The following is an 18,825-nucleotide window of genomic DNA, read 5'->3' as shown; positions in this document are numbered from 1 at the left end:
GAAACAGAAGTTCTACACATTAGAAGAATTAATTATGTGAAAACATAATTTCAGAGCCTAATTTACTGTATATACTAGAGTAAAACTGGCAATTGTTATAGAACAACCTAATCACTATTTTACAAATTAAGCAGATTACACAGCATTGTATAATTTATGACTGCTTTGGTTTATTATCCATATTGTTTATTTTTAAGCTGCACAGTAAATTTCTCTACTGCAAACATTATAGGTATACTTTATCTGATTGGAAATAGGTAAGTTTAGACAAATATCTAGCTGGCTTTTCCAAATAGCTGACTGCATTTGTCTGTGATTCATCTGCTGTTGCATATACAACTTTTTCTATCATTTGCACAATGCAGAGACATGCAGATGGCATCATTCTGAGGGAGTTCTCCAGTGCTGCAGCAAAAGAAAAGCCACTTGAGGGCAGGGTCAACTTACTGTATTCAGATCCCAGACTTACCTCTCTTTCGTGCTTCTACACATGCTCCAGCTCCTTTGTCATGATTGCTATGATTACCTTGGAGAATCATTCACTCTCCCTTCATAAGAGAGCCCTGTTTAACAATAAGGCTCAAGGTGCACTCGGCATGGGCAGACAAGAGAAGCACTGTCAGTGCTGCAGGCAGAGTTTTGTGCCTTTAGGATGGCCCCAGTACGGACAGCTGTCCTAGCTCCACTCGCTACTCTCAAACTTTGGTCCTATTGGCACTAGCAGTCAGGAAAGCAGCAGAGAGACGGGATGATTAACAGTGCTCTTACTTTTGGCATCAAACAGCCAAACAACTCTGTGTATATGTAAGTATGTGTGTATGTCCTTGTAGAGTGTATGGTGGATTACTGACTTGCAGTTTCTCACTGGGAAGGAAAAGGAGGATTATCTCTGAAATAAGAGGCAGAGGGATTGGGAGAAAGGGAGTGTGAGTAAGGGTGAGGGAAGTGGACTGGGGTCCTGGGTAAGATATGCAGGTCCCCCACACTCCATCAACCCTCTTTACAGGCTTAGATTACAATAGCGGCACAGGAGCCAGGGCACTGCCAGGCTTCACTGTCAACATTCCTTATTCATTTCTTATGAAGAATGCAGTGTGCGTTGCAGATGGGGTAATTTGTAGCTGTTTTTAAGCACCTCATTGACATCAACCATGGAGAATCCCTCATTAGCAAGAAGTGTCTGTCACCATAGGGGAAGGCAGGAAGGCTGGGCAGTTGGTAACAGAGGTCAGCAGAGTACCCAGCACCAGCATCCCACTGCCAGGCCAGAGCACGCTGCTTCCATGGGGCATGATGTAGACACTGATGATTTTCAAAGAGACCCCACTGAGGACAGACCGCAGTCTCTATGGGCAGAGACAACATGTGATCTGAAAGATACAGTAGCTGAGATGTGTTTCTTCTTCTTCTTTAGCTATTCCTCTCATTCTTGAGATTATATATGATACAAACTACTTCTTCACTTGGCTTTTGTCCTGTCTTTCTATCTGTGCTGTTTCCTTTAAAAACAGACACCTTCTGGTTGTTTTCGTGCCTTGTTCCTATGGCAAAGTGTGTGACACTGTTCTCTTGTCATCCAGCATATCAGCTCCTGAGTAGCATTGTGCTGCTGCTGCTAGGGCTCTGCCACAGGATCTATTAGGACTGCAAGGGACAAATATCCTTGTTGAGCCTGTCCCTGCTCACCCTTTCTTACTCATTCTGCCTGGGCTGTTTTCACCTTCTTCCTCTAGGTATAATACTTGTTCTCCTTGCTGGAAACTAGTGCGCAGAATGCTGTAACCACTGAAGATGTCATTGACACTTTCCAGAGTATTTTTCAGGGCACTGCCAGACTGATGCAGCCAGTATCACTGTGTTTTCAGGATGTCAAAAGCCTTCATTTTTATGGTGATGAGGGGGCAAGGTCATCTTTTCATTTTTCATTGGGTAAAGAGGGTGAAAATCTCAGCTGGAGGGAATAGATGAAGTCTCCGATAGGAAGGCTTTCTTCAAAAACAGGGGAAAACAGGAGAGGACTTGTGGATAGTGGACAGTTCTGATCCTTCTGACAGTAGTCAAGGTAAGGGTACTGCCTGTCAATCTTTTCTTGCTTCAGATGTTGATTTGGAAGGGACACACATCATGGGGGAATTATAACCACCCTGGTATCTGCTGGAAGGACAACACAGCAGTGAACAAGCAACCTAGGGAGATTTCTGGGGTGCATTGGCAACAACTTCCTGGCATAGGTGCTAACAAGGAAGGGTGCTCTGTTGGACTTGATACTTGCAAACAAGGAAGAATGTGTCAGGAATGTGAAAGTCAGGAGCAGCCTTGAGGAGAAAGCAGTGCAAAAACGAGGACTACAGCCATGGATTTCATGAGACTAGATTTCAACCTCCTCAGAGATGACCTTGGAAGAATCCCATGGGGTATGGCCATGGAGAGTAGGGGGATCCAGAAGAGCTGGTTGATATTCAAGTATCACCTCCTCCAAGCCCAAGAAAGCTCTATCCTGACAGGAAAACAAGAAAGGGCATCAGGAGTCCTGCATGGTATAAGCAAAGAGTTCTTGACTGAACTTACAGAAAGGGAGTGTTTAAGAGGTGGAAGCAGGGGCAGATGACCCAAGAGGAGTATAGAGCTGGTGTCCAGTATTGCAGGGATAGGGTCACAAAAGTCAAGGCTGACCTGGAGTTGGATCTGGCAAGTGATGGGAAAGGCAGCAAAAAACAACTCTACAAGTACATAAACAGCACAAGTAAGACAAGGGAAAATGTGTTCCTGCTGCTGAATGGGGCAGGGGAACTGGTAACACAGGACACACAAAAGGCTGAGTTATTCAATGCCTTCTTCACCTCAGTCTTTATTAGTAAGACTGGCCTTCAGAAATTCAAGGACATGGACACGAGGGGAAAGGTCTGGATCAATGAAGGCTTACCCTTAGTGGAGGAGAACAAGGTTAGGGCACTAACCTTAGAGCACTTAAACAAACTGGACATTTTGGTTCATGGGGCCTGACAAGTAGCACCCACAAGTGCTAAGGCAGCTGGCTGATGTCATTATGAGGCCACTCTCAATTATCTTTGAATGATCTTGGAAACTGGGAGAGGTTCCTGAAGTCTGGAAGAAAGCAAATGTCATCCCTATCGTCAAAAAGGGTAAGAAGAAGGATCCAGGAAGCTACAGGTCAGTCAACCTCACCTTGATCCCTGGAAAGGTGATGGAGCAACTAATTCTGGAAACTGTTCCAAACATATGGACAGGAAGGTGCTTGGGAGTAATCAGCATGTATTTACAAAGGAGAAACCATGTTAACCAACTTGGTATGCTTGATAGGACAGCCAACTTGATAGGATAGAGCAATGGATGATGTTTACCTTGACTTTATTAAAGCCTTTGAGACTGTCTCCTACAATATCCTTAAATATAAGCTGACAAAGTGCATAGTGAGGAAGACTGAAAACCAGATAAGTGGCTGGGCCCAGAGGATTGCGATCACACAACCACACAATCGCACAAAGTTGGGGGCAAGTCACTAGTGCTCAGGAGTTGATAATGGGGCAACACTGTTCAATGTCTTCATCAATGGGTGATGGGACAGAGTGCACCCTCAGCAAGTTTGCAGACAATATAAACCTGGGAGTAGTAGCTGATACACCAAATGGTTGTGCCATTCAGAGGGACCTTGGCAGGCAGAAGAACTGGCCTGAGGGGAAGCTTATGAAGTTTAACACAGGGAAATGAAAAATCCTGCACCTGGGGAGGAATAACTCCATGCACCAGTACATGCTGGGGGCTGACTGACTGCAAAGCAGCTTTGAAAGAAAGGACTTGGGAGTCCTGGTGGACACCAAGCTGAACATGAGAAATGCACCTGCACAGCAAAGAAGGCCAACAGTCTCCTGGGCTACATTAGGCAGAGTGCCACCAGAGTGTTAGAGGGAGGTGATCCTTTCCTTCTGCTCAGCACTGGCGAAGCCACATCTGGAATTCTGTGTCCAGTTCTTGTCTCCCCAGTATGGGAAAGAGATGGACTAACTGAAGTGAGTCTAGCCACAAAGATGATTATGGGACTGGAGTATCTTTCATATAAGAAGAGGCTGAGAAAGCTGGGACTGTTCAGCCTGGAGAAGAGGCTTAGGGGGAATCTCATCGATGTGTGTAAAGACCTGATATGAGCCAATGAAGAGCAAGGAGCCAAGTTCTTTTCAGTGGTGCCCACTGACAGGACAAGAGAGATTGTGGAGTTTCCATCCTTGGAAATATTCAAAACCCAACTAGACATGAACCTGGACAACCAACTGTAGCTGACCCTGCTTGAATAGGGATGTTGGACTATATGACCTGAAGAAGTCCTCCCAACCTAAACAATTCTGTGATTCTGTGAAATGCCTTAGAAGGTGGGTACATCAGGGGAATATTCTTACCGAGGAGCCAGCCATCTTTGAGTCAGTAGCTGTGGTGGGATATGACCCACATATGGGCATCATGGACAAGGTAGGAACCTATCATGTTCATGGTGTTCTTCTCTTGCAGAATGTGGGCACTGGCTTCATCTCATGGCTGATGAACATTGCCATGCAAGGTACGCACTACCACGATATGCTGTTAAAACTGAGTCTGCACAAGACAGTACGCATTGTCTAGTTCACAGGTCTTTGGTCAAAGGAGAAGTGAGTGAATTACTCCTTATACAATTTCAAAGTCTGGACAGAATGGTGAAAATAGAGGCCAACAGAGTGATAGCCCAGAGGTTCTCAAAGGAGTTGGTTGCAAAGCTATATACCTCAAGAGAAGTGGAGGTATTGATGATAAACTGTGGAGGGAAAATTAGCCTTGGTTTAGAGATTGCATAGATACAACCTAAATTTGATGTTGTGGGAAAACTAATTATATTGTTCCTATCACCAAACTGTCTGACTGGACTCAGCCTTGTACTCCTTTAACTTTCACCAATTGTGTATTCCCATTACCAGTTTGTAAAAGACAAAGCCCAAGTGAGCAACATGCCATACAGTTTAAAAAAGTAAAAAATTAAATACGTAATTTTCAGCAAAGCAGACTTTGGAATAAAATTGTGGAGTTCTGCCTGAAGCTTTTGGCATATGTCTCTGCTGTAATTACTTTGCTGAATTTAAATTACTTGATAAATTGATGAATTTAAATTACTTCACAAGATCAATATAAACTGATTTGTGGAAACTGCTGAACAGTAATTGGATTTAAAGTCCTCATCTTATACATGTCTATATTCTAATATCATTGTGTTCTAAAGGAAGTTTTGATACCAAACCTAACACACAGTTGAATGCTATCACCTTCCATTTCTCTTCATTCACAGATATGCATCCAGCTGTAGCTGTGAAAAACTGTGGCCCTTGTATAATAAAGTATGGCATATTTTTATACATCAGTCATTTTTTAATGTAGCATGAAGTGTACTGCAGTCATGACCTCCATCTAATTCAGATTCCTCTAGTGTTGTATTTCACTTCCACATTGTTTCAAAGTGGAAAAGCTTCTTGCTGCTGTCAAAAGGTTTTCTTCTGAGGCTAAAATGGGCTTTGTTCATCAGAAAAGAGACTGTAGAACTTTGAAAACAAAGTGAAAATCAACAAAGCAAGTTTTTATGGCTTGTAACTAATGAAAAGTTGTTTTCATTAAATAGTAGGCTTTCTTCCTACCTAAATATACCTCGTGATTTGACAGCTCTTCCCATCTTTTCTGGTTTGATCCATCCTGGTTATATATTTCAGTAGCTTGCACTTACTGAGATCTGAAGTATTACCCTTATTTCTGTACTCCTGTCCTCTGTACCACACACTATAAACTACCACTATAAATGCCCATGCTGTTTTACAGATTTGTAATGAAAAATGGTGTTTTTCAAAGAAGAACAAAATCTCTGCTAAAATATTCAACATAAAAATACTGGTAATCACATCCCAGAGAATCTCTTGTATGTTGGAATCCCTGTTGCAAGCTCCGTGTTGCAGAATTCTGCTCAAAATTGGTGTCCTTTTCCGGTGAAGTTGGTCTACTTGCTTCTAATGTGTAGAAAAAGGGCTTCAAGTCATGCACAGAATATTAGCAGAGGCAATAATACATCCATAGTTATGCAAGCATTTTGGAAAAATGTATGTTAGTGTATGATCTGCTCCTTTCATCAGGGCATACTCCTCAAGTGCAAATTGGAAAGAAAAAATGATACACATTGCTGTATATACACTTGCTGATATTCTGTTAGTATTTTTATTTTAAGGCTTATGATATACTGGCAGATGTGTAGCAAACACTGGAAGCACTCAATTTGTCAAGAACTTCTTAAATATAATAGCAGAACATGAAGCCATGAAACCATGTCTGTCTAAATAAAGTCAATTGCTACATTCCTCAGCTTCTCAGCATTTAAGTATATGGTGGCACAGCTTTTGGTACCTGTTTCAACATACATCATTTCCAATTCCTTTTCTTTCAGCCAGTTTTCCTTTCATTTATGGAAATGAGAGAGGACATATTTCTCACCTTTGGTGCGAAGAAGTTCAAATCCAGTGTCAAGTTCATGTCTCACACTTGTCTGAGAAGTGCTTTTTTCAGTTAATTTGCCACATTGCCCAGGTTCCTTCCCTGCAGCTCCTGCAGTGGAGTTACTCGTTCTGGGTGCAGGTGCCCAGGCGCTGGCCCAGGAGCTGCAGGGCGGCCTCAGTGAGGAGAGGCCGGGGCTGCCCCGGGCCGGACACAGGCGGTCCCAGCCGGCTCCCGCTCACCCACCGCGGGGCACGGCTGGGCCCCTCAGCCCAGGTGGTGACGCCTCGGGGAGTGTATTTAAGAAAGGGCAAAACTGATGCATGGCAGTGAGAAGTGAGGAAAAAAAGTGAGAGAAAGAGACCATCAGACACTAAGGCCAGAGAAGAAGGAGGAGGAGGAGGAGGAGGTGCTGCAGGCGCCAGAGCAGATAACCCCACTGCAGCCCGTGGAGAGGGCCTGGTGACACATGCTGTGCCCCTGCAGCCCATGCAGGTGGAGCAGATCCCACTGCAGCCCGTGGGGAACCCCATGCTGGAGCAGAGGAAAAGCGTAAGGAGGAAGGAGCAGCGAAGTGTTACGGACTGACCACAGCCCTCATTCTCCATCCCCCCCACAGCACCTGGGGGGCAGAGGGGAGGCAGAGGACTTGGGAACAAAGGAGTGAAGATGAGCCTGGGATGAAGCGGGAGGGTAGGGGGAAGGTAGTTTTAGTTTTATCTTTGTTTTTCACCATCCTACTTTAATTGGCAATAAATTAAATTAATTTTCCCCAAGATGAGGCTGTTTTGCCTATGACAGCAATTGGTGAGTGATCTCCTTGTCTTTATCTCGACCCATGAGTTTTTTCATCTTATTTTCTCCCCCTATCCTGTTGAGGAGGGGGGGCTGAGAGAGTGGCTGGGTGGGGGTCTGTCAGCCAGCCAAGGTCAATCCACTGCACTTATCAACACGCACACATGGCTTTGGCAACCAATGCTGAATAGTGCAGGTTTGCATAAGGTATGTTCAATATAGACTGCCAAGTAAATAATATAGGAACATACCATGGCATGCATTATGCATTCCTGTTTAATGTGTTAAGAGCAAATCCACTTCACAATTTGAAATTACTTGAATCTTTTGTTAAATCTTTCAGTTTGCTGCACTTCCTTCTTAAGATTGAGATCTGTTTTGTCAGAAAAGCATAGGTTCTTTAATATACCTCCCATTTTTCTTTTTTAACAGAAGGTTAGGCGAAATTTGGGCAAAATGCACGGATCCAGAATGGCCTTCCTCTTTCCATTGACTGCACAGGGACTCGGAGGTCTGAAAAATGTGGAGTAAGCAGTGTGGGCTGCCATCATGTTCTGGTTTTTGGTGACATGCTAGATGTCTAATTCTCCTTTGGCATCATGGCAGGCTTGTCTGAATGTGTCCACTGGGGAGCTGAACTGAAAGTAAGGAAGGCGCTCCAAGAGGCTGAAAATGCTGCAGTCCGGTTCTTCATATTTGCAGAAAGAGAAGAAAGGAGGCTTTTCACTCCTTCTCCAAAGCCAAGTAAGAGGCAGGAACAAGTGTAAAGGAAGAAGTGAACTGAGAATCCTTTCTGTAGGCTGTGTATGTTTTTTTTTTTCTCCGCTCTTCCTTTTTCATTGTGAAGCAGAATAACTATTCACAGAGAGCTACTGAGCTGAGCAGACTTCTGGTCTCTCAGTTGACCCTTAAATCACTACCAACCCTTTGTACTGGAAGAGGAAAACTTTGTGACAGCGAATTCAGAGATTTTGAAGCAAATGAGTTTTTCAGACTATTTTGGTCCCTGAAATGATATGAACATGTATAAGTAAGTGACTGTCCTGTACATCACAAAAGATCTTCAAAGGAAACTGGTTTGTCCAGATTCAAATAAGAGGGTGAGGAGACACTGAAACACAGATACAGGAAGAAAAACCACTAATCTCATAAGAAAGGGGGAGAAACACAGGTTCTCTGAAATGCTGACTAGATAGTGGTTTTTATCCCTAATTTCTTTTTCAGATGTTTTTTGATTCTTTATTATCATGAAGAGGTGACTCTCCAATTATCTAAAGTCATTGACAGTGTCTTATGCTAAATGAAATAATGCATTATGACTGTTACTGTAAGTGTGCATGATTTTATTGACTTACATACTTTTGTTGCAGATCTTACAAAACTGCTCTCCTCTTCACAATTTTGGAACATAAATTGCAGCCTGCAACAAAGTGTAAATACATCGTGCAGATACACCGATGTAGCCAGCTTGTTTTGCTTCCACAAATTCTTTATGTATTGTAAGTTGTAATGTTTTTTTGTTTTAAGTGAGTAACATGACTGATAAAGGCTGTAGAGCCCCATTTCTGCTTTCATTGACAGTCACATTCCTACTGAATTTCTTTTGGTTTACACAGGTGACCCTGTATACATTTCTACTTAGATTTAATGAACAATTCTGCCTGTATCAGACAAGAAGGCATAATATTAGCCCTCTACGTCAGAGCTGTACTTGCAGGGCACGCAGGAGTAAGGAGCAATAAAGTATATTTTAGCCACTAGAGAGCACAGATAAATCAGTCTAACTACATACAGGCAGATGATCTTTGGAAAGGGCTACTGCCGGTTTTATATAATTGCTTTTCAGGGGAGAACCACAGAGTGTTTTCACTGAACATAAATGAAACACCTTGGCATCCACCGAAGCAGACTTGGATCAGGAGAGCTGGCAACCTCTCACAAGAAGCAGTTTTGTTGAACTGCCTTTGAAGAGTTTGAACTGGCAGTGCTGTATTCTGGCTGCAGGGTAACTTGGCTAAGAACATTAGGATTTCCCCTGACATTAAGCCATTAAAAAAAAAAATCATTTCCTTCCCTCCCACCCCCATTCAGAAGGAGAAACTATTTTTACTGCCAGACTTGCTGAGTGTTAGTCCCTCATGAAAGGAGCAGCAGAATTAAAACCATTTAAGGTTTTAGTAATTAAAGAGCAGAAGACACAAATTAAAAGTATATTAAGTAACTCAAATTTAGTGGGCTATTAGATTTTATTTTACAATCAGAACATGCAAAATTATGAAGGAAATCAGAGATAATTAAAACTGACAAGATATGAGAACAGTCTCAAGAACTTGGTCTGGAGCACTGCTTTTGGTAGGTGGAGTAGTAGGAGGAGGATACAAGTCTTAGTCACATGAAAGTTGTGGACTGTGGCTCCCGAAATCCAACAGCTTGGACAGCACTCTTTTGCAAAACCGTATTAAAAAGTAGGTGTTAAAAAAAAAAAATGGTTTGCAAACTCTTAGCATTTTTGTCTCTTCCTTGGTCCTCCATCTTGACTGTAGATTTCCCATGAAAGGCATACGGCACTGAAGCTGTGCTGGTTCCAAACAGAGTGGAATACTTAGTTCCATATCTCCAAGTTGTAGTTTTATTTATATGTCACAGAAAATTATTTTCCTTTTTTTTTGCAACTTGTAATCCTCTCAGTTTTTTCTCATGAGGGTACCATTGCCTCGCTGGTGGGTCTGCATTTTGTATATCTGCAGTTTGCATTTATCTTTGCTCAGTACCATCTGGTTGGTGTGGGGCAAACTATTACATTTAACAAGGTTGCTTTGAATTGGGTTGGTTATTTCCTGAGCTTGAAACCACTTCCAACTCTGTCTCACCTGAAAAATTATAAATGCACTTTTTCATGTATCACCTGAGCTTTTAATTACAATTTTGAATAAAATTGCTTTGAAATTATTGTTATTTGGCAAGTTGCCATGATTTAAACCCAGCCAGCAGCCAAACACCATGCAGCCACTTGCTCACCCTTCCCCTCCAGGCGGATGGGAAAAAGAACTGGAGGGGTAAAGAGAGACTTCTAGGTTGAGATAAAAACAGTTTAATAATTGAAGTAAAACAATAACAGTAATAGAAAGTACAAATGGGTAATGCACCACATGATTGCTTACCACCCACTGACTGATACCCCTCCTGTTCATGGCTAGCGATCCCAAAATACCAAGATCCTGCAGTCGCAGTCCTGGAAGCGAGAGAGACCCCCCTCCTTCCCGGCCAACCCTCCTTTATAAGCAGAGCATGACGTTACATGATATGGAATAGTTCATTGGCTAATTTGGGTCTCGTGCTCTGGCCCTGCTTCCTCCCAGCTTCTTGTACACCTGTGCATGGTCAGGACATGGGGAGTTGGAAAGTCCTTAATTTCTTAGCAATAACTGTAAAGATCTGTGTGTTATCAGCATTCTTCACATACGAAATCCTATGCTGAATCCAAAACACGGCAGTATTCTGGCTACTAAGAAGAAAAATTAATTCTATCCCAGCAGAAACCAGGACACAAGTCCATTTAAGATTTGCCTTGCAGGTGATTGTAAACTGTAGAATAATTTGTGCAAGCATTATTCTAAGCATCAGCTTTACTCTGTAATTCTCTAGGCTGTTGTTCAGAATGTTTGCCCCTTTTAGGTTGTCTTGGACTTCTCTTGCAAGTTCTGTAAAATGATTAAACCTATGTATGAAACTTACAAAATTGTAAGTTGCTGCTGCAACTCCAGAGCTTGCTTAGAGTTCCGGATGCCTAAGACGTCCTGAGTCTGCAGAAGAGAAAGAGAGACAACTAGACACAGAGATAGAACACAAAATTTACAGAGAAAACAAAGGAAATAATACAAAATTCCTGCATGATTTTCCTGTGTTGTAAACGTTAGTGGTACACCACCGCTATTTCCTAAGACAATCTCATTAATGTCTTTTTCCTGTTCTGAAGGAAAAACGGCCTGTTGTACCAAATGCTTGCTCTCCTTGTTTTCAAGAACTTGAATTTTGTCTCAGTAGGGAGTACTTTAATCTTCCATGCACATGTGCAAGCTCTCACATATCAAAATACATTTTTTCTTGCAACAGAAGTTAGATATTAAATAAGCAACTGTTCTAAGCAGCAAACGATAAAAGCCTGCTTAAGGGCTTGGAAATACTGAAATGCTGGTGCTCCCTCTTGTGGTTTAACTAGAAGAAGACAGACCGTGAAACGGGCTAAGTGTCGGTATATTGGCTCCTACAGCAGGAGCTCAGCTGGAGATTATGACACGTTAAGAGGAGAAGCTATTCTTACTTTGAGAAATCTTCATTTTCACCTGCTTAGATGATCAGAAAGTGCCAGACCCCTGTGTTGCCTGGTGACGGAGAAGCCACCCTCTCCTGTGCTGCTCGCAGAGCCTGGCTGGCAGGATGAGGTTCAAAAAAGAGTTCTCCTCTGGCTGACACACAGCCATCTACCTGAAAGTATTGCACATCCACTTGCAAGGATTAAATCTGTATCAAGGCAACTTCATAAATATTTAAGGCATTGTTTTCCTGGATGGATATTAGTTTTAATAGCATTAGTTGGATTAGTTTTAATAGCATTAGTTTGATTAGTAATCCGTTGCTGGAAGTGCTTGTGACTCACCAAGAATCTGTTTCTCAAAGAAAGTATTCACTTGTGTATTCCTAGAAAATAAATAAAATTAACCACAATTTTTTTGTAACAAATGTATTTTCAGCCAGTCCATCCCAGCCATCTCAATGTAGCTTTGTTTTAGAGTTACTAGACTTCAGCTGTCCTTTTGCTCATGAGTGTTTGAGGGGATTTTACTGTAAGGGATAGTGGGAAATTTGTGATCTGATAGCTAGAACTGAAAGTCACCAGACTGATCACTAAAACATGCATTGAATACAGCAGTTTTAAATGCCTGCATGGACTGCAGCCATACTGATGGTTTACAGGTCTGAGAGACTGTGTCAATCTAGTGACTACTTGACACATACCTCATTTACAATCCTGGATATATATGTATCAAAAACTTACAGTGATTGGTAAACTTACCAAAACAAGCATAAAAAAGGACAATTTTCAGACTACTGGTTCTGGTTCCCAGCTAGTGCTGAGTCTAAGCCCAAGAGGGGGTGTACCCAGAGAAGTGTTTTCTCTCCTGTTACTCTATGCACAGCAGTAAGAACTAGTGAAACAAACTACAGCCACACTGCAAGACTAGAAGATGCTTGACTTCTCAGTGTATTTCACAACAGCCTATGACCCAAAGTAGAGCAGAAAGTCTCAGGATTCCTGAGACTTATTTCTGGTACAGTGGCAGCATTTAAAGATATGGCGTAGCTAATCACTGCATATCTAGTTTGAAGGGTGCCACAGGACTGTGCATTCTGTTTGCTTCAGTCATTTGCTGTAAGATCATTTCTGTAGAAATGCTGAGGTCAGCATTTCCACCATTTCTATAGTGGAAAGAAACCCCAAAGAATGTGATTGATTTCTCCTGTTGAGCATGTGAACTTAGATGACAGTATCCCACCATTATTGATATGATGGTCACATCATTGTCCAGTCCTGTGTAAATGTAAAGGTTTATGATGCTTCAGTTTTCCAAACTGTAAGTAACTATAAGTAGACATTCTATGGAACTGCACCAAGCAAAATCAAACTGCCATAAAGTTCATGTGTGGCACTAATTGCGATTTAACTGCATGGTTATTACAAGCGCTTTTAATTAACCCAGTCATCATACTGTGGCATACAAATTGTGCATAATAACAGCGTGCTGAGTATAATGACAATAGTTTTGTCTGAACTGTGAAAATCAGGAGTTTTATCATTTTCTGAGGTTTCTTTTTATGCCCTTAAATATTGTGCAGTATTTAAGAACATTTGACCAAAAGAAAAAAGAAACAAACAAAAAACCAGAAAAAACCCTAGTAAGTTGCTAAGGTTTGACTGTTTGAAAATTTTATAGCAGTCTTTAATTCTTCCTGAAATGCAGTGAGATGTGTAATTATCTCCTGAATAATATTTTTTGTGATTTTTCAGTCTCACTTTTCTTACACTATTTTTGGTCCTTTTCAATAGTCATTTTATACACTCTTCTAGGATTTTGTGTTTGAAGCCAAGAAAAATTTTCAGTGTGTGGAAACATTCAGTGGGAATACCCTTTCAGTGAAACTGGAAGACAGTAAGAATAAATGCTGATCATATACTGCTGCAGAATGGTCATTTGTTAGATCACTAGTGTAGTGAGAGCATTCCCCTTCTCTCAAAATTATGATTCCAGTCTATGTCTGTCAAGACTGGTGCTAGTAGCACTGAATTAATTTTTACTTGGAAGGTTAATTTTGCAGCCCAAAGTCTAAAAATAAAGAAACAATGTAACTAACGGATATAGTTGTAGTCCTTCAGAAAACACTGGAAATACAACTAAGTGGCATTATACTTATACCATGTACTCATTCCTGGAGATCAAAAGAATGCATAAAAAAAAAGAGCAGGCATTATGGAAAGTGTATTTTTCTATTTTTTTGGACTATCATCAGCCCTGTACTGGGAAATGAGATACTGACATTTTGGTTTTAAATTATTTGGCTCACAGACAGAACAGGCACCTGAAAGCAAGATAAGAGTATATGACCTTTTCATGTGCACAAGTTTACTGAAGAAACCAGGTGACAATGAAGACTGGGCCAGTGAGGGAGGCAAAAGTACATTTGGCATGTGCATACAGTTAATGGTTTAAACATGACATAAAAGTGACAGCCAGAGTGAACAGTAAAAAAAAAAAAGACAGATTGTGTTCAGCTGGGTGAGTGATACAAGTGTGGTGTACCAAACACAAAAGAACTGACACCACACAAAGCCAGTTGGTCAGTCAGTGGTCCCAGGGGTTTAAATATCAGAGATGTGAGAAGGGTAACAGAGACGATAACGTCATCATTGTACATGCTGAAGTAGCTCATTCTGCAGAAACTATGTCCGAAGAAGTAAGTGACTTTGCGAGAGATTGGTGAGGTAACTTTCAGCTGTGAGAGCTGTTGCTGTCATTGACAGAACAGAGTTCTCAGCAGTGTGACTGTTGTCATGCACTTTCTGTGGGAATGGCAGAGGTGTATGTGCTGCTGTACAAACACTTTTTAACATTTTTTTTCAGTTTTGGGCCCCTCACTTCAGTTTTGGGCCCCTCACTACAAAAAGGACATTGAATTACTTGAGCGTGTCCAGAGAAGGGCAACGAAGCTGGTGAAGGGTCTGGAGCACAGGTGGTACGAGGAGCGGCTGAGGGAACTGGGGTTGTTTAGTCTGGAGAAGAGGAGGCTGAGGGGAGACCTCATCGCCCTCTACAACTACCTGAAAGGAGGTTGCAGAGAACTGAGGATGAGCCTCTTTAACCAAGTAACAAGCGATAGGACAAGAGGTAATGGCCTCAAGTTGCACCAGGGAAGGTTTAGACTGGATATTAGGAAGCATTTCTTTACAGAACGGATTGTTAGGCGTTGGAATGGGCTGCCCAGGGAGGTGGTGGAGTCCCCATCCCTGGAGGTGTTTAAGAGTTGGGTCGACATAGCGCTGAGGGATATGGTGTAGTTGGGAACTGTCAATGTTAGGTTAATGGTTGGACTGGATGATCTTCAAGGTCTTTTCCAACCTAGACGATTCTGTGATTTAACTAACACTTTTCAGAATTTTCCAAAAAATGGCTTTTGGAAAATAACCCACAGTTCTTTAAAAGATGTTTCAGATAATGACTGGATTTTAAGGGTATTTATATATTATATATATAAATTTTACCCAAGGTTAACTTTTTAAGAAAGATTTTACATTTGAAACTAAGGTTTATTTTAAAATGTATCATTATTGCACTATGCATTTCTTGAGACATTCACTCAAAGAGAATAAACAGAGAGAAATGTCATTAGACAGTATTTTGAAGCAACTGTATAATACATATAAAACAAGTATTATCCATATTTCAAGCCACTATGATTGTAAAAATTACTGATTTTCTTTATTTGTTTATTTTAGTCACTTTTAATTCACAAGATGAATGCTTATTCATATGTAGTAATAATGCTGGTTCTTCTTTTGACTGGCCTAAGCAAGTGCATTCAATGAGTCTTTCATTATCACCACTCACACCATGCATAACAACAAAGAAACTCATCAAAATTAGATATGTTCATTTTGTTTAAAATTTTAAATATCTTTCTTAGCTAACACTACAACAGTTCTTGATTGTAAAGGTCCCCAAGACTCGCACTTTTCTCTTTAATGTATGTGATGGTAACTTGAAAAATGAGATTTATTTGCTTTCTCTGTTCTTACATTTGGGGATATAAAATGCCACAGGAAACAGTAATCCTTGTTGTATAACATATGTACCCTTTCCTCTTTCTCATGGTAGCATTTTGAATATGTTTCTGCTTCAAAAATTGGATCCCTGTCTTAAAGCCAACAGTGATCTCCTCTCTTCCTTTTTCTTTTAAAAAGCTGATTACCTATTGAAACCAAGTTTTCATAAATCACATACAATATTAGTTTTTCAGCGATGCATGCGTGCTAGCTTACACAAAATATATGCTGTTCAGTCTGCTTAATATCTTGTCTGATGTGATCCCCAGCATGAAGTATCTCTTGTTTAATAAATATGTATGGCCCTAATTATTTTTATTCAGTGACTAGGAAGAATAATGAGCTATGAACATGAATTGATATCCTCTATCATACAGGAAGAAAATGGGAGTTCACGTGAATTTTTATCTATTGACATCTAGATTAGGAAGCCAGACATATAAAATCCCATGATATTTTCAACATCTATGGTCCGAATCATTAAACTTACATCTTGGATCATTAAATTTACATCTTGCAAAGTTGTAATGCAAGTTTCCACCATGCTAACTGTTCACTATATGCTCTGGGTAACTGTGCTGAACATGCCATAATAATTCATCAACCCTGAAAGAAATCACAAAGTTCAATGCATATTAAAAATGTGATTGGGGTATGTTACAGAAAAAATGGAAATATGCCTCTGTTCACCATGCATCGTGTTTTCTGAGGTTACTGTTACTGTCTGCATAACAATACACTTTCCTTACAGGAAGAAAAAAGCCACAGTCAATAAAATACATATGGTGACTTGTTTATACACCTGGTATTCCTTCAAAAGGAGTGATTTTTTGGGGTTTTTTTATACTATAAAATGACTAATTATGGAGACAGTGTTGAGACCTATGATAGTTAATGATACTTTTCTTAGCTTAATGTCCATGGAACTTTCTTGTTAAAATGGACTAAAACTGAATTGAGAGATACATAATAATTTTTGTTTACATGTGTTCTTTCCTTCTTGTGGCTTTTTTTCCTTTTAGGTGAACAAGGTATGTGGTCCTCCTGTAAGGAAGCCTACGCAGTCTCCAGGTTGCACCTTTGATCAGAACAAAGATAATCAAGGGTTGAAGATGTTCTTAAGAGACAGCGAAGAAACCCTCACCAACAGAAGAAAGTAAGACATTAGTTTTACAGCCAGAAAGAAAGAATAAAGTAAGCCATTAATTTTACAACAGAATAGATTATATTCAATGCAATGGCATGCATTACTAGAGAATAAATAAAGACTGCAAAGAATGAAGCATTTGAGCAACACAATCTGCTCTGTTGCATTTTGGAAAGAGTAATTTCATGACTAGATTTTGTTTTCTGAAATATTGGACATATGACCAGATTAATTTGGTGTGGTTTAAAGTATTTAAAAGAGTAGATAACATTGGTAGAATATGAACGTTAGCTCTATCTTTATGTGTAAGTTTTCAAATTACATTTAACTTGCACATCAGCAGGCATTATTAAATCTGTCAAAAAGTGATTGTGACTTTTATCAGAAGACTTTGTACAAATTGATCAGACAGAAAAAAATGAGTGACTGTTCTTACACACCTTTCTACTATAAAAAATGAGACAACTAAGCATTTGAGGCTAAATCTTTAAATCCTCGTTCAAGCAAGTCCAGCTGATTTTTTTTCTCTGGCTCTTTTGCCGGTGTGTAGGGAATTTAGATGACTGCAAAGACTCGGAGAATTGATTTATACCTGGCTCAGCATTACAGGGTAAAATTTACCTAACTGCGTAGGAGCTAGGTGTTTAAGCTGCCATTATAGTCTGTGGAGCAGAGGACTCAATTCAGCTGACCACACAACTACAAGCATCCAGTGCCACTTGAGGATACCCTCAGATACCCCAACTGATCTGCTGCTGCCAAGGATGCAGGTGTCCTGCAAGTTGTATCATATATTTCAGCCTTCTGCAGATATCCTGAATAGCTGAGGGCATCTCAAAGGCCAATATATCTTTAGCCAAATTAATCAAGTCTTTAATGACCATAAGGAGTAATAGCACTGTAAGGAGTAAGGATAGTATTACAGTTGAGAATAAAGGCCCTATTATGCAAATAAAGTACAAAGTTAAAATCAGAAATTTCATTTCTATCACAGTGTTTGCTAAAATAGAGAGAGGTTTCCTTTGTCCTCTTTTTCCTTTCATTTCACTTTGCAGTGCAGAAGGAAACTGAAGTGAGAGAATTGCAGGGAATAAGTGCTCACTCCTGATGTCTGCAGAAGAAGAAGTGCCTCTGAGCTTCAAAGTCAGACTATTCTTCTTAGTATAAGGTCCTTCATGTTCCAAATAGTGGAGGAAAAAAAAAAAAACCAACCAAAAATCCAAACACAGGTTTTAGAGAACATTGTGGGAATGGAAAGAGATACAAAACAGAAATTTGCTTTAGCCAGCACAGAAGTTCATCAGGCAATACCCATTATACAGGCATGTTTTCTCTGTCTTAATGTAGCTAAGCAAATTCTTGATGTTTTCTGATTGCTAGCACTCAGCAAACATGAAACCGTATTCTAAAATCTCAATCCAGGACTGTTCCATGTTTCAGAATAAGTGGTGTCTGGTTTAACCTCAGGGAGATTGCCCAAAAGACTTTAAGGGGCAGGAGAGGCAGTGAGCAGCACAAAGCAATGCTGTTTTCTCATGATTTCCGCCTGCCTGAGATGCTGGAAACACTTTATGGCATGCAACAGGCGCTACACCAGAAAGGGGAGAGGGGCGAAAGTTTGAGATCCATTGACACAGATTTCAGTTTAACAACTTCATAGTTGATATCATCTTCATTTGCTGCCTCCTGGATCACCTTCCTTATTAGTCACAATTGCTTTATATTTCACTTTATATTCCCATGGCAACTGTAGCAATTTCTCACATGGAAGAGGGACTTCAGCAAATGCTTGCAGCCTACTTTTAAGGAAGTGCTGTTCTCTGAGTCTCACTCCACTTTATTTACCTCCCAATGTACTTCTGGCAGCAGGTTGCTCTCAGCAACGTTCACAAGCTTTAGCAGAAAAGAATAGGCTTCTTCCAAACTGTGTAGACTTGATCGATGACAGTTATCTGAGGGAGAACAAATGAACAAAAGATTCCATTACATGTGTGAC

At 40.6% G+C, this 18,825-nt stretch overlaps 1 protein-coding gene across 1 annotated transcript in view; it reads left to right on the top strand.

Moving 5' to 3' along the window:
* Nucleotides 1-18,825, top strand: part of GPC5 (glypican 5) — a 751,613-nt gene that overhangs the window by 134,016 nt on the left and 598,772 nt on the right. Inside the window, exon 4 of the mRNA XM_074859431.1 lies at nucleotides 16,705-16,838. Within this exon, the coding sequence (XP_074715532.1) occupies nucleotides 16,705-16,838 (134 nt within the window). The remainder of the gene's footprint in view (nucleotides 1-16,704; nucleotides 16,839-18,825) is intronic.

This window comes from Strix uralensis, chromosome 2, assembly GCF_047716275.1.
Source record: "Strix uralensis isolate ZFMK-TIS-50842 chromosome 2, bStrUra1, whole genome shotgun sequence".
Classification (NCBI taxonomy): domain Eukaryota; kingdom Metazoa; phylum Chordata; class Aves; order Strigiformes; family Strigidae; genus Strix; species Strix uralensis.
This window is presented reverse-complemented; position numbering and strand designations above follow the sequence as displayed.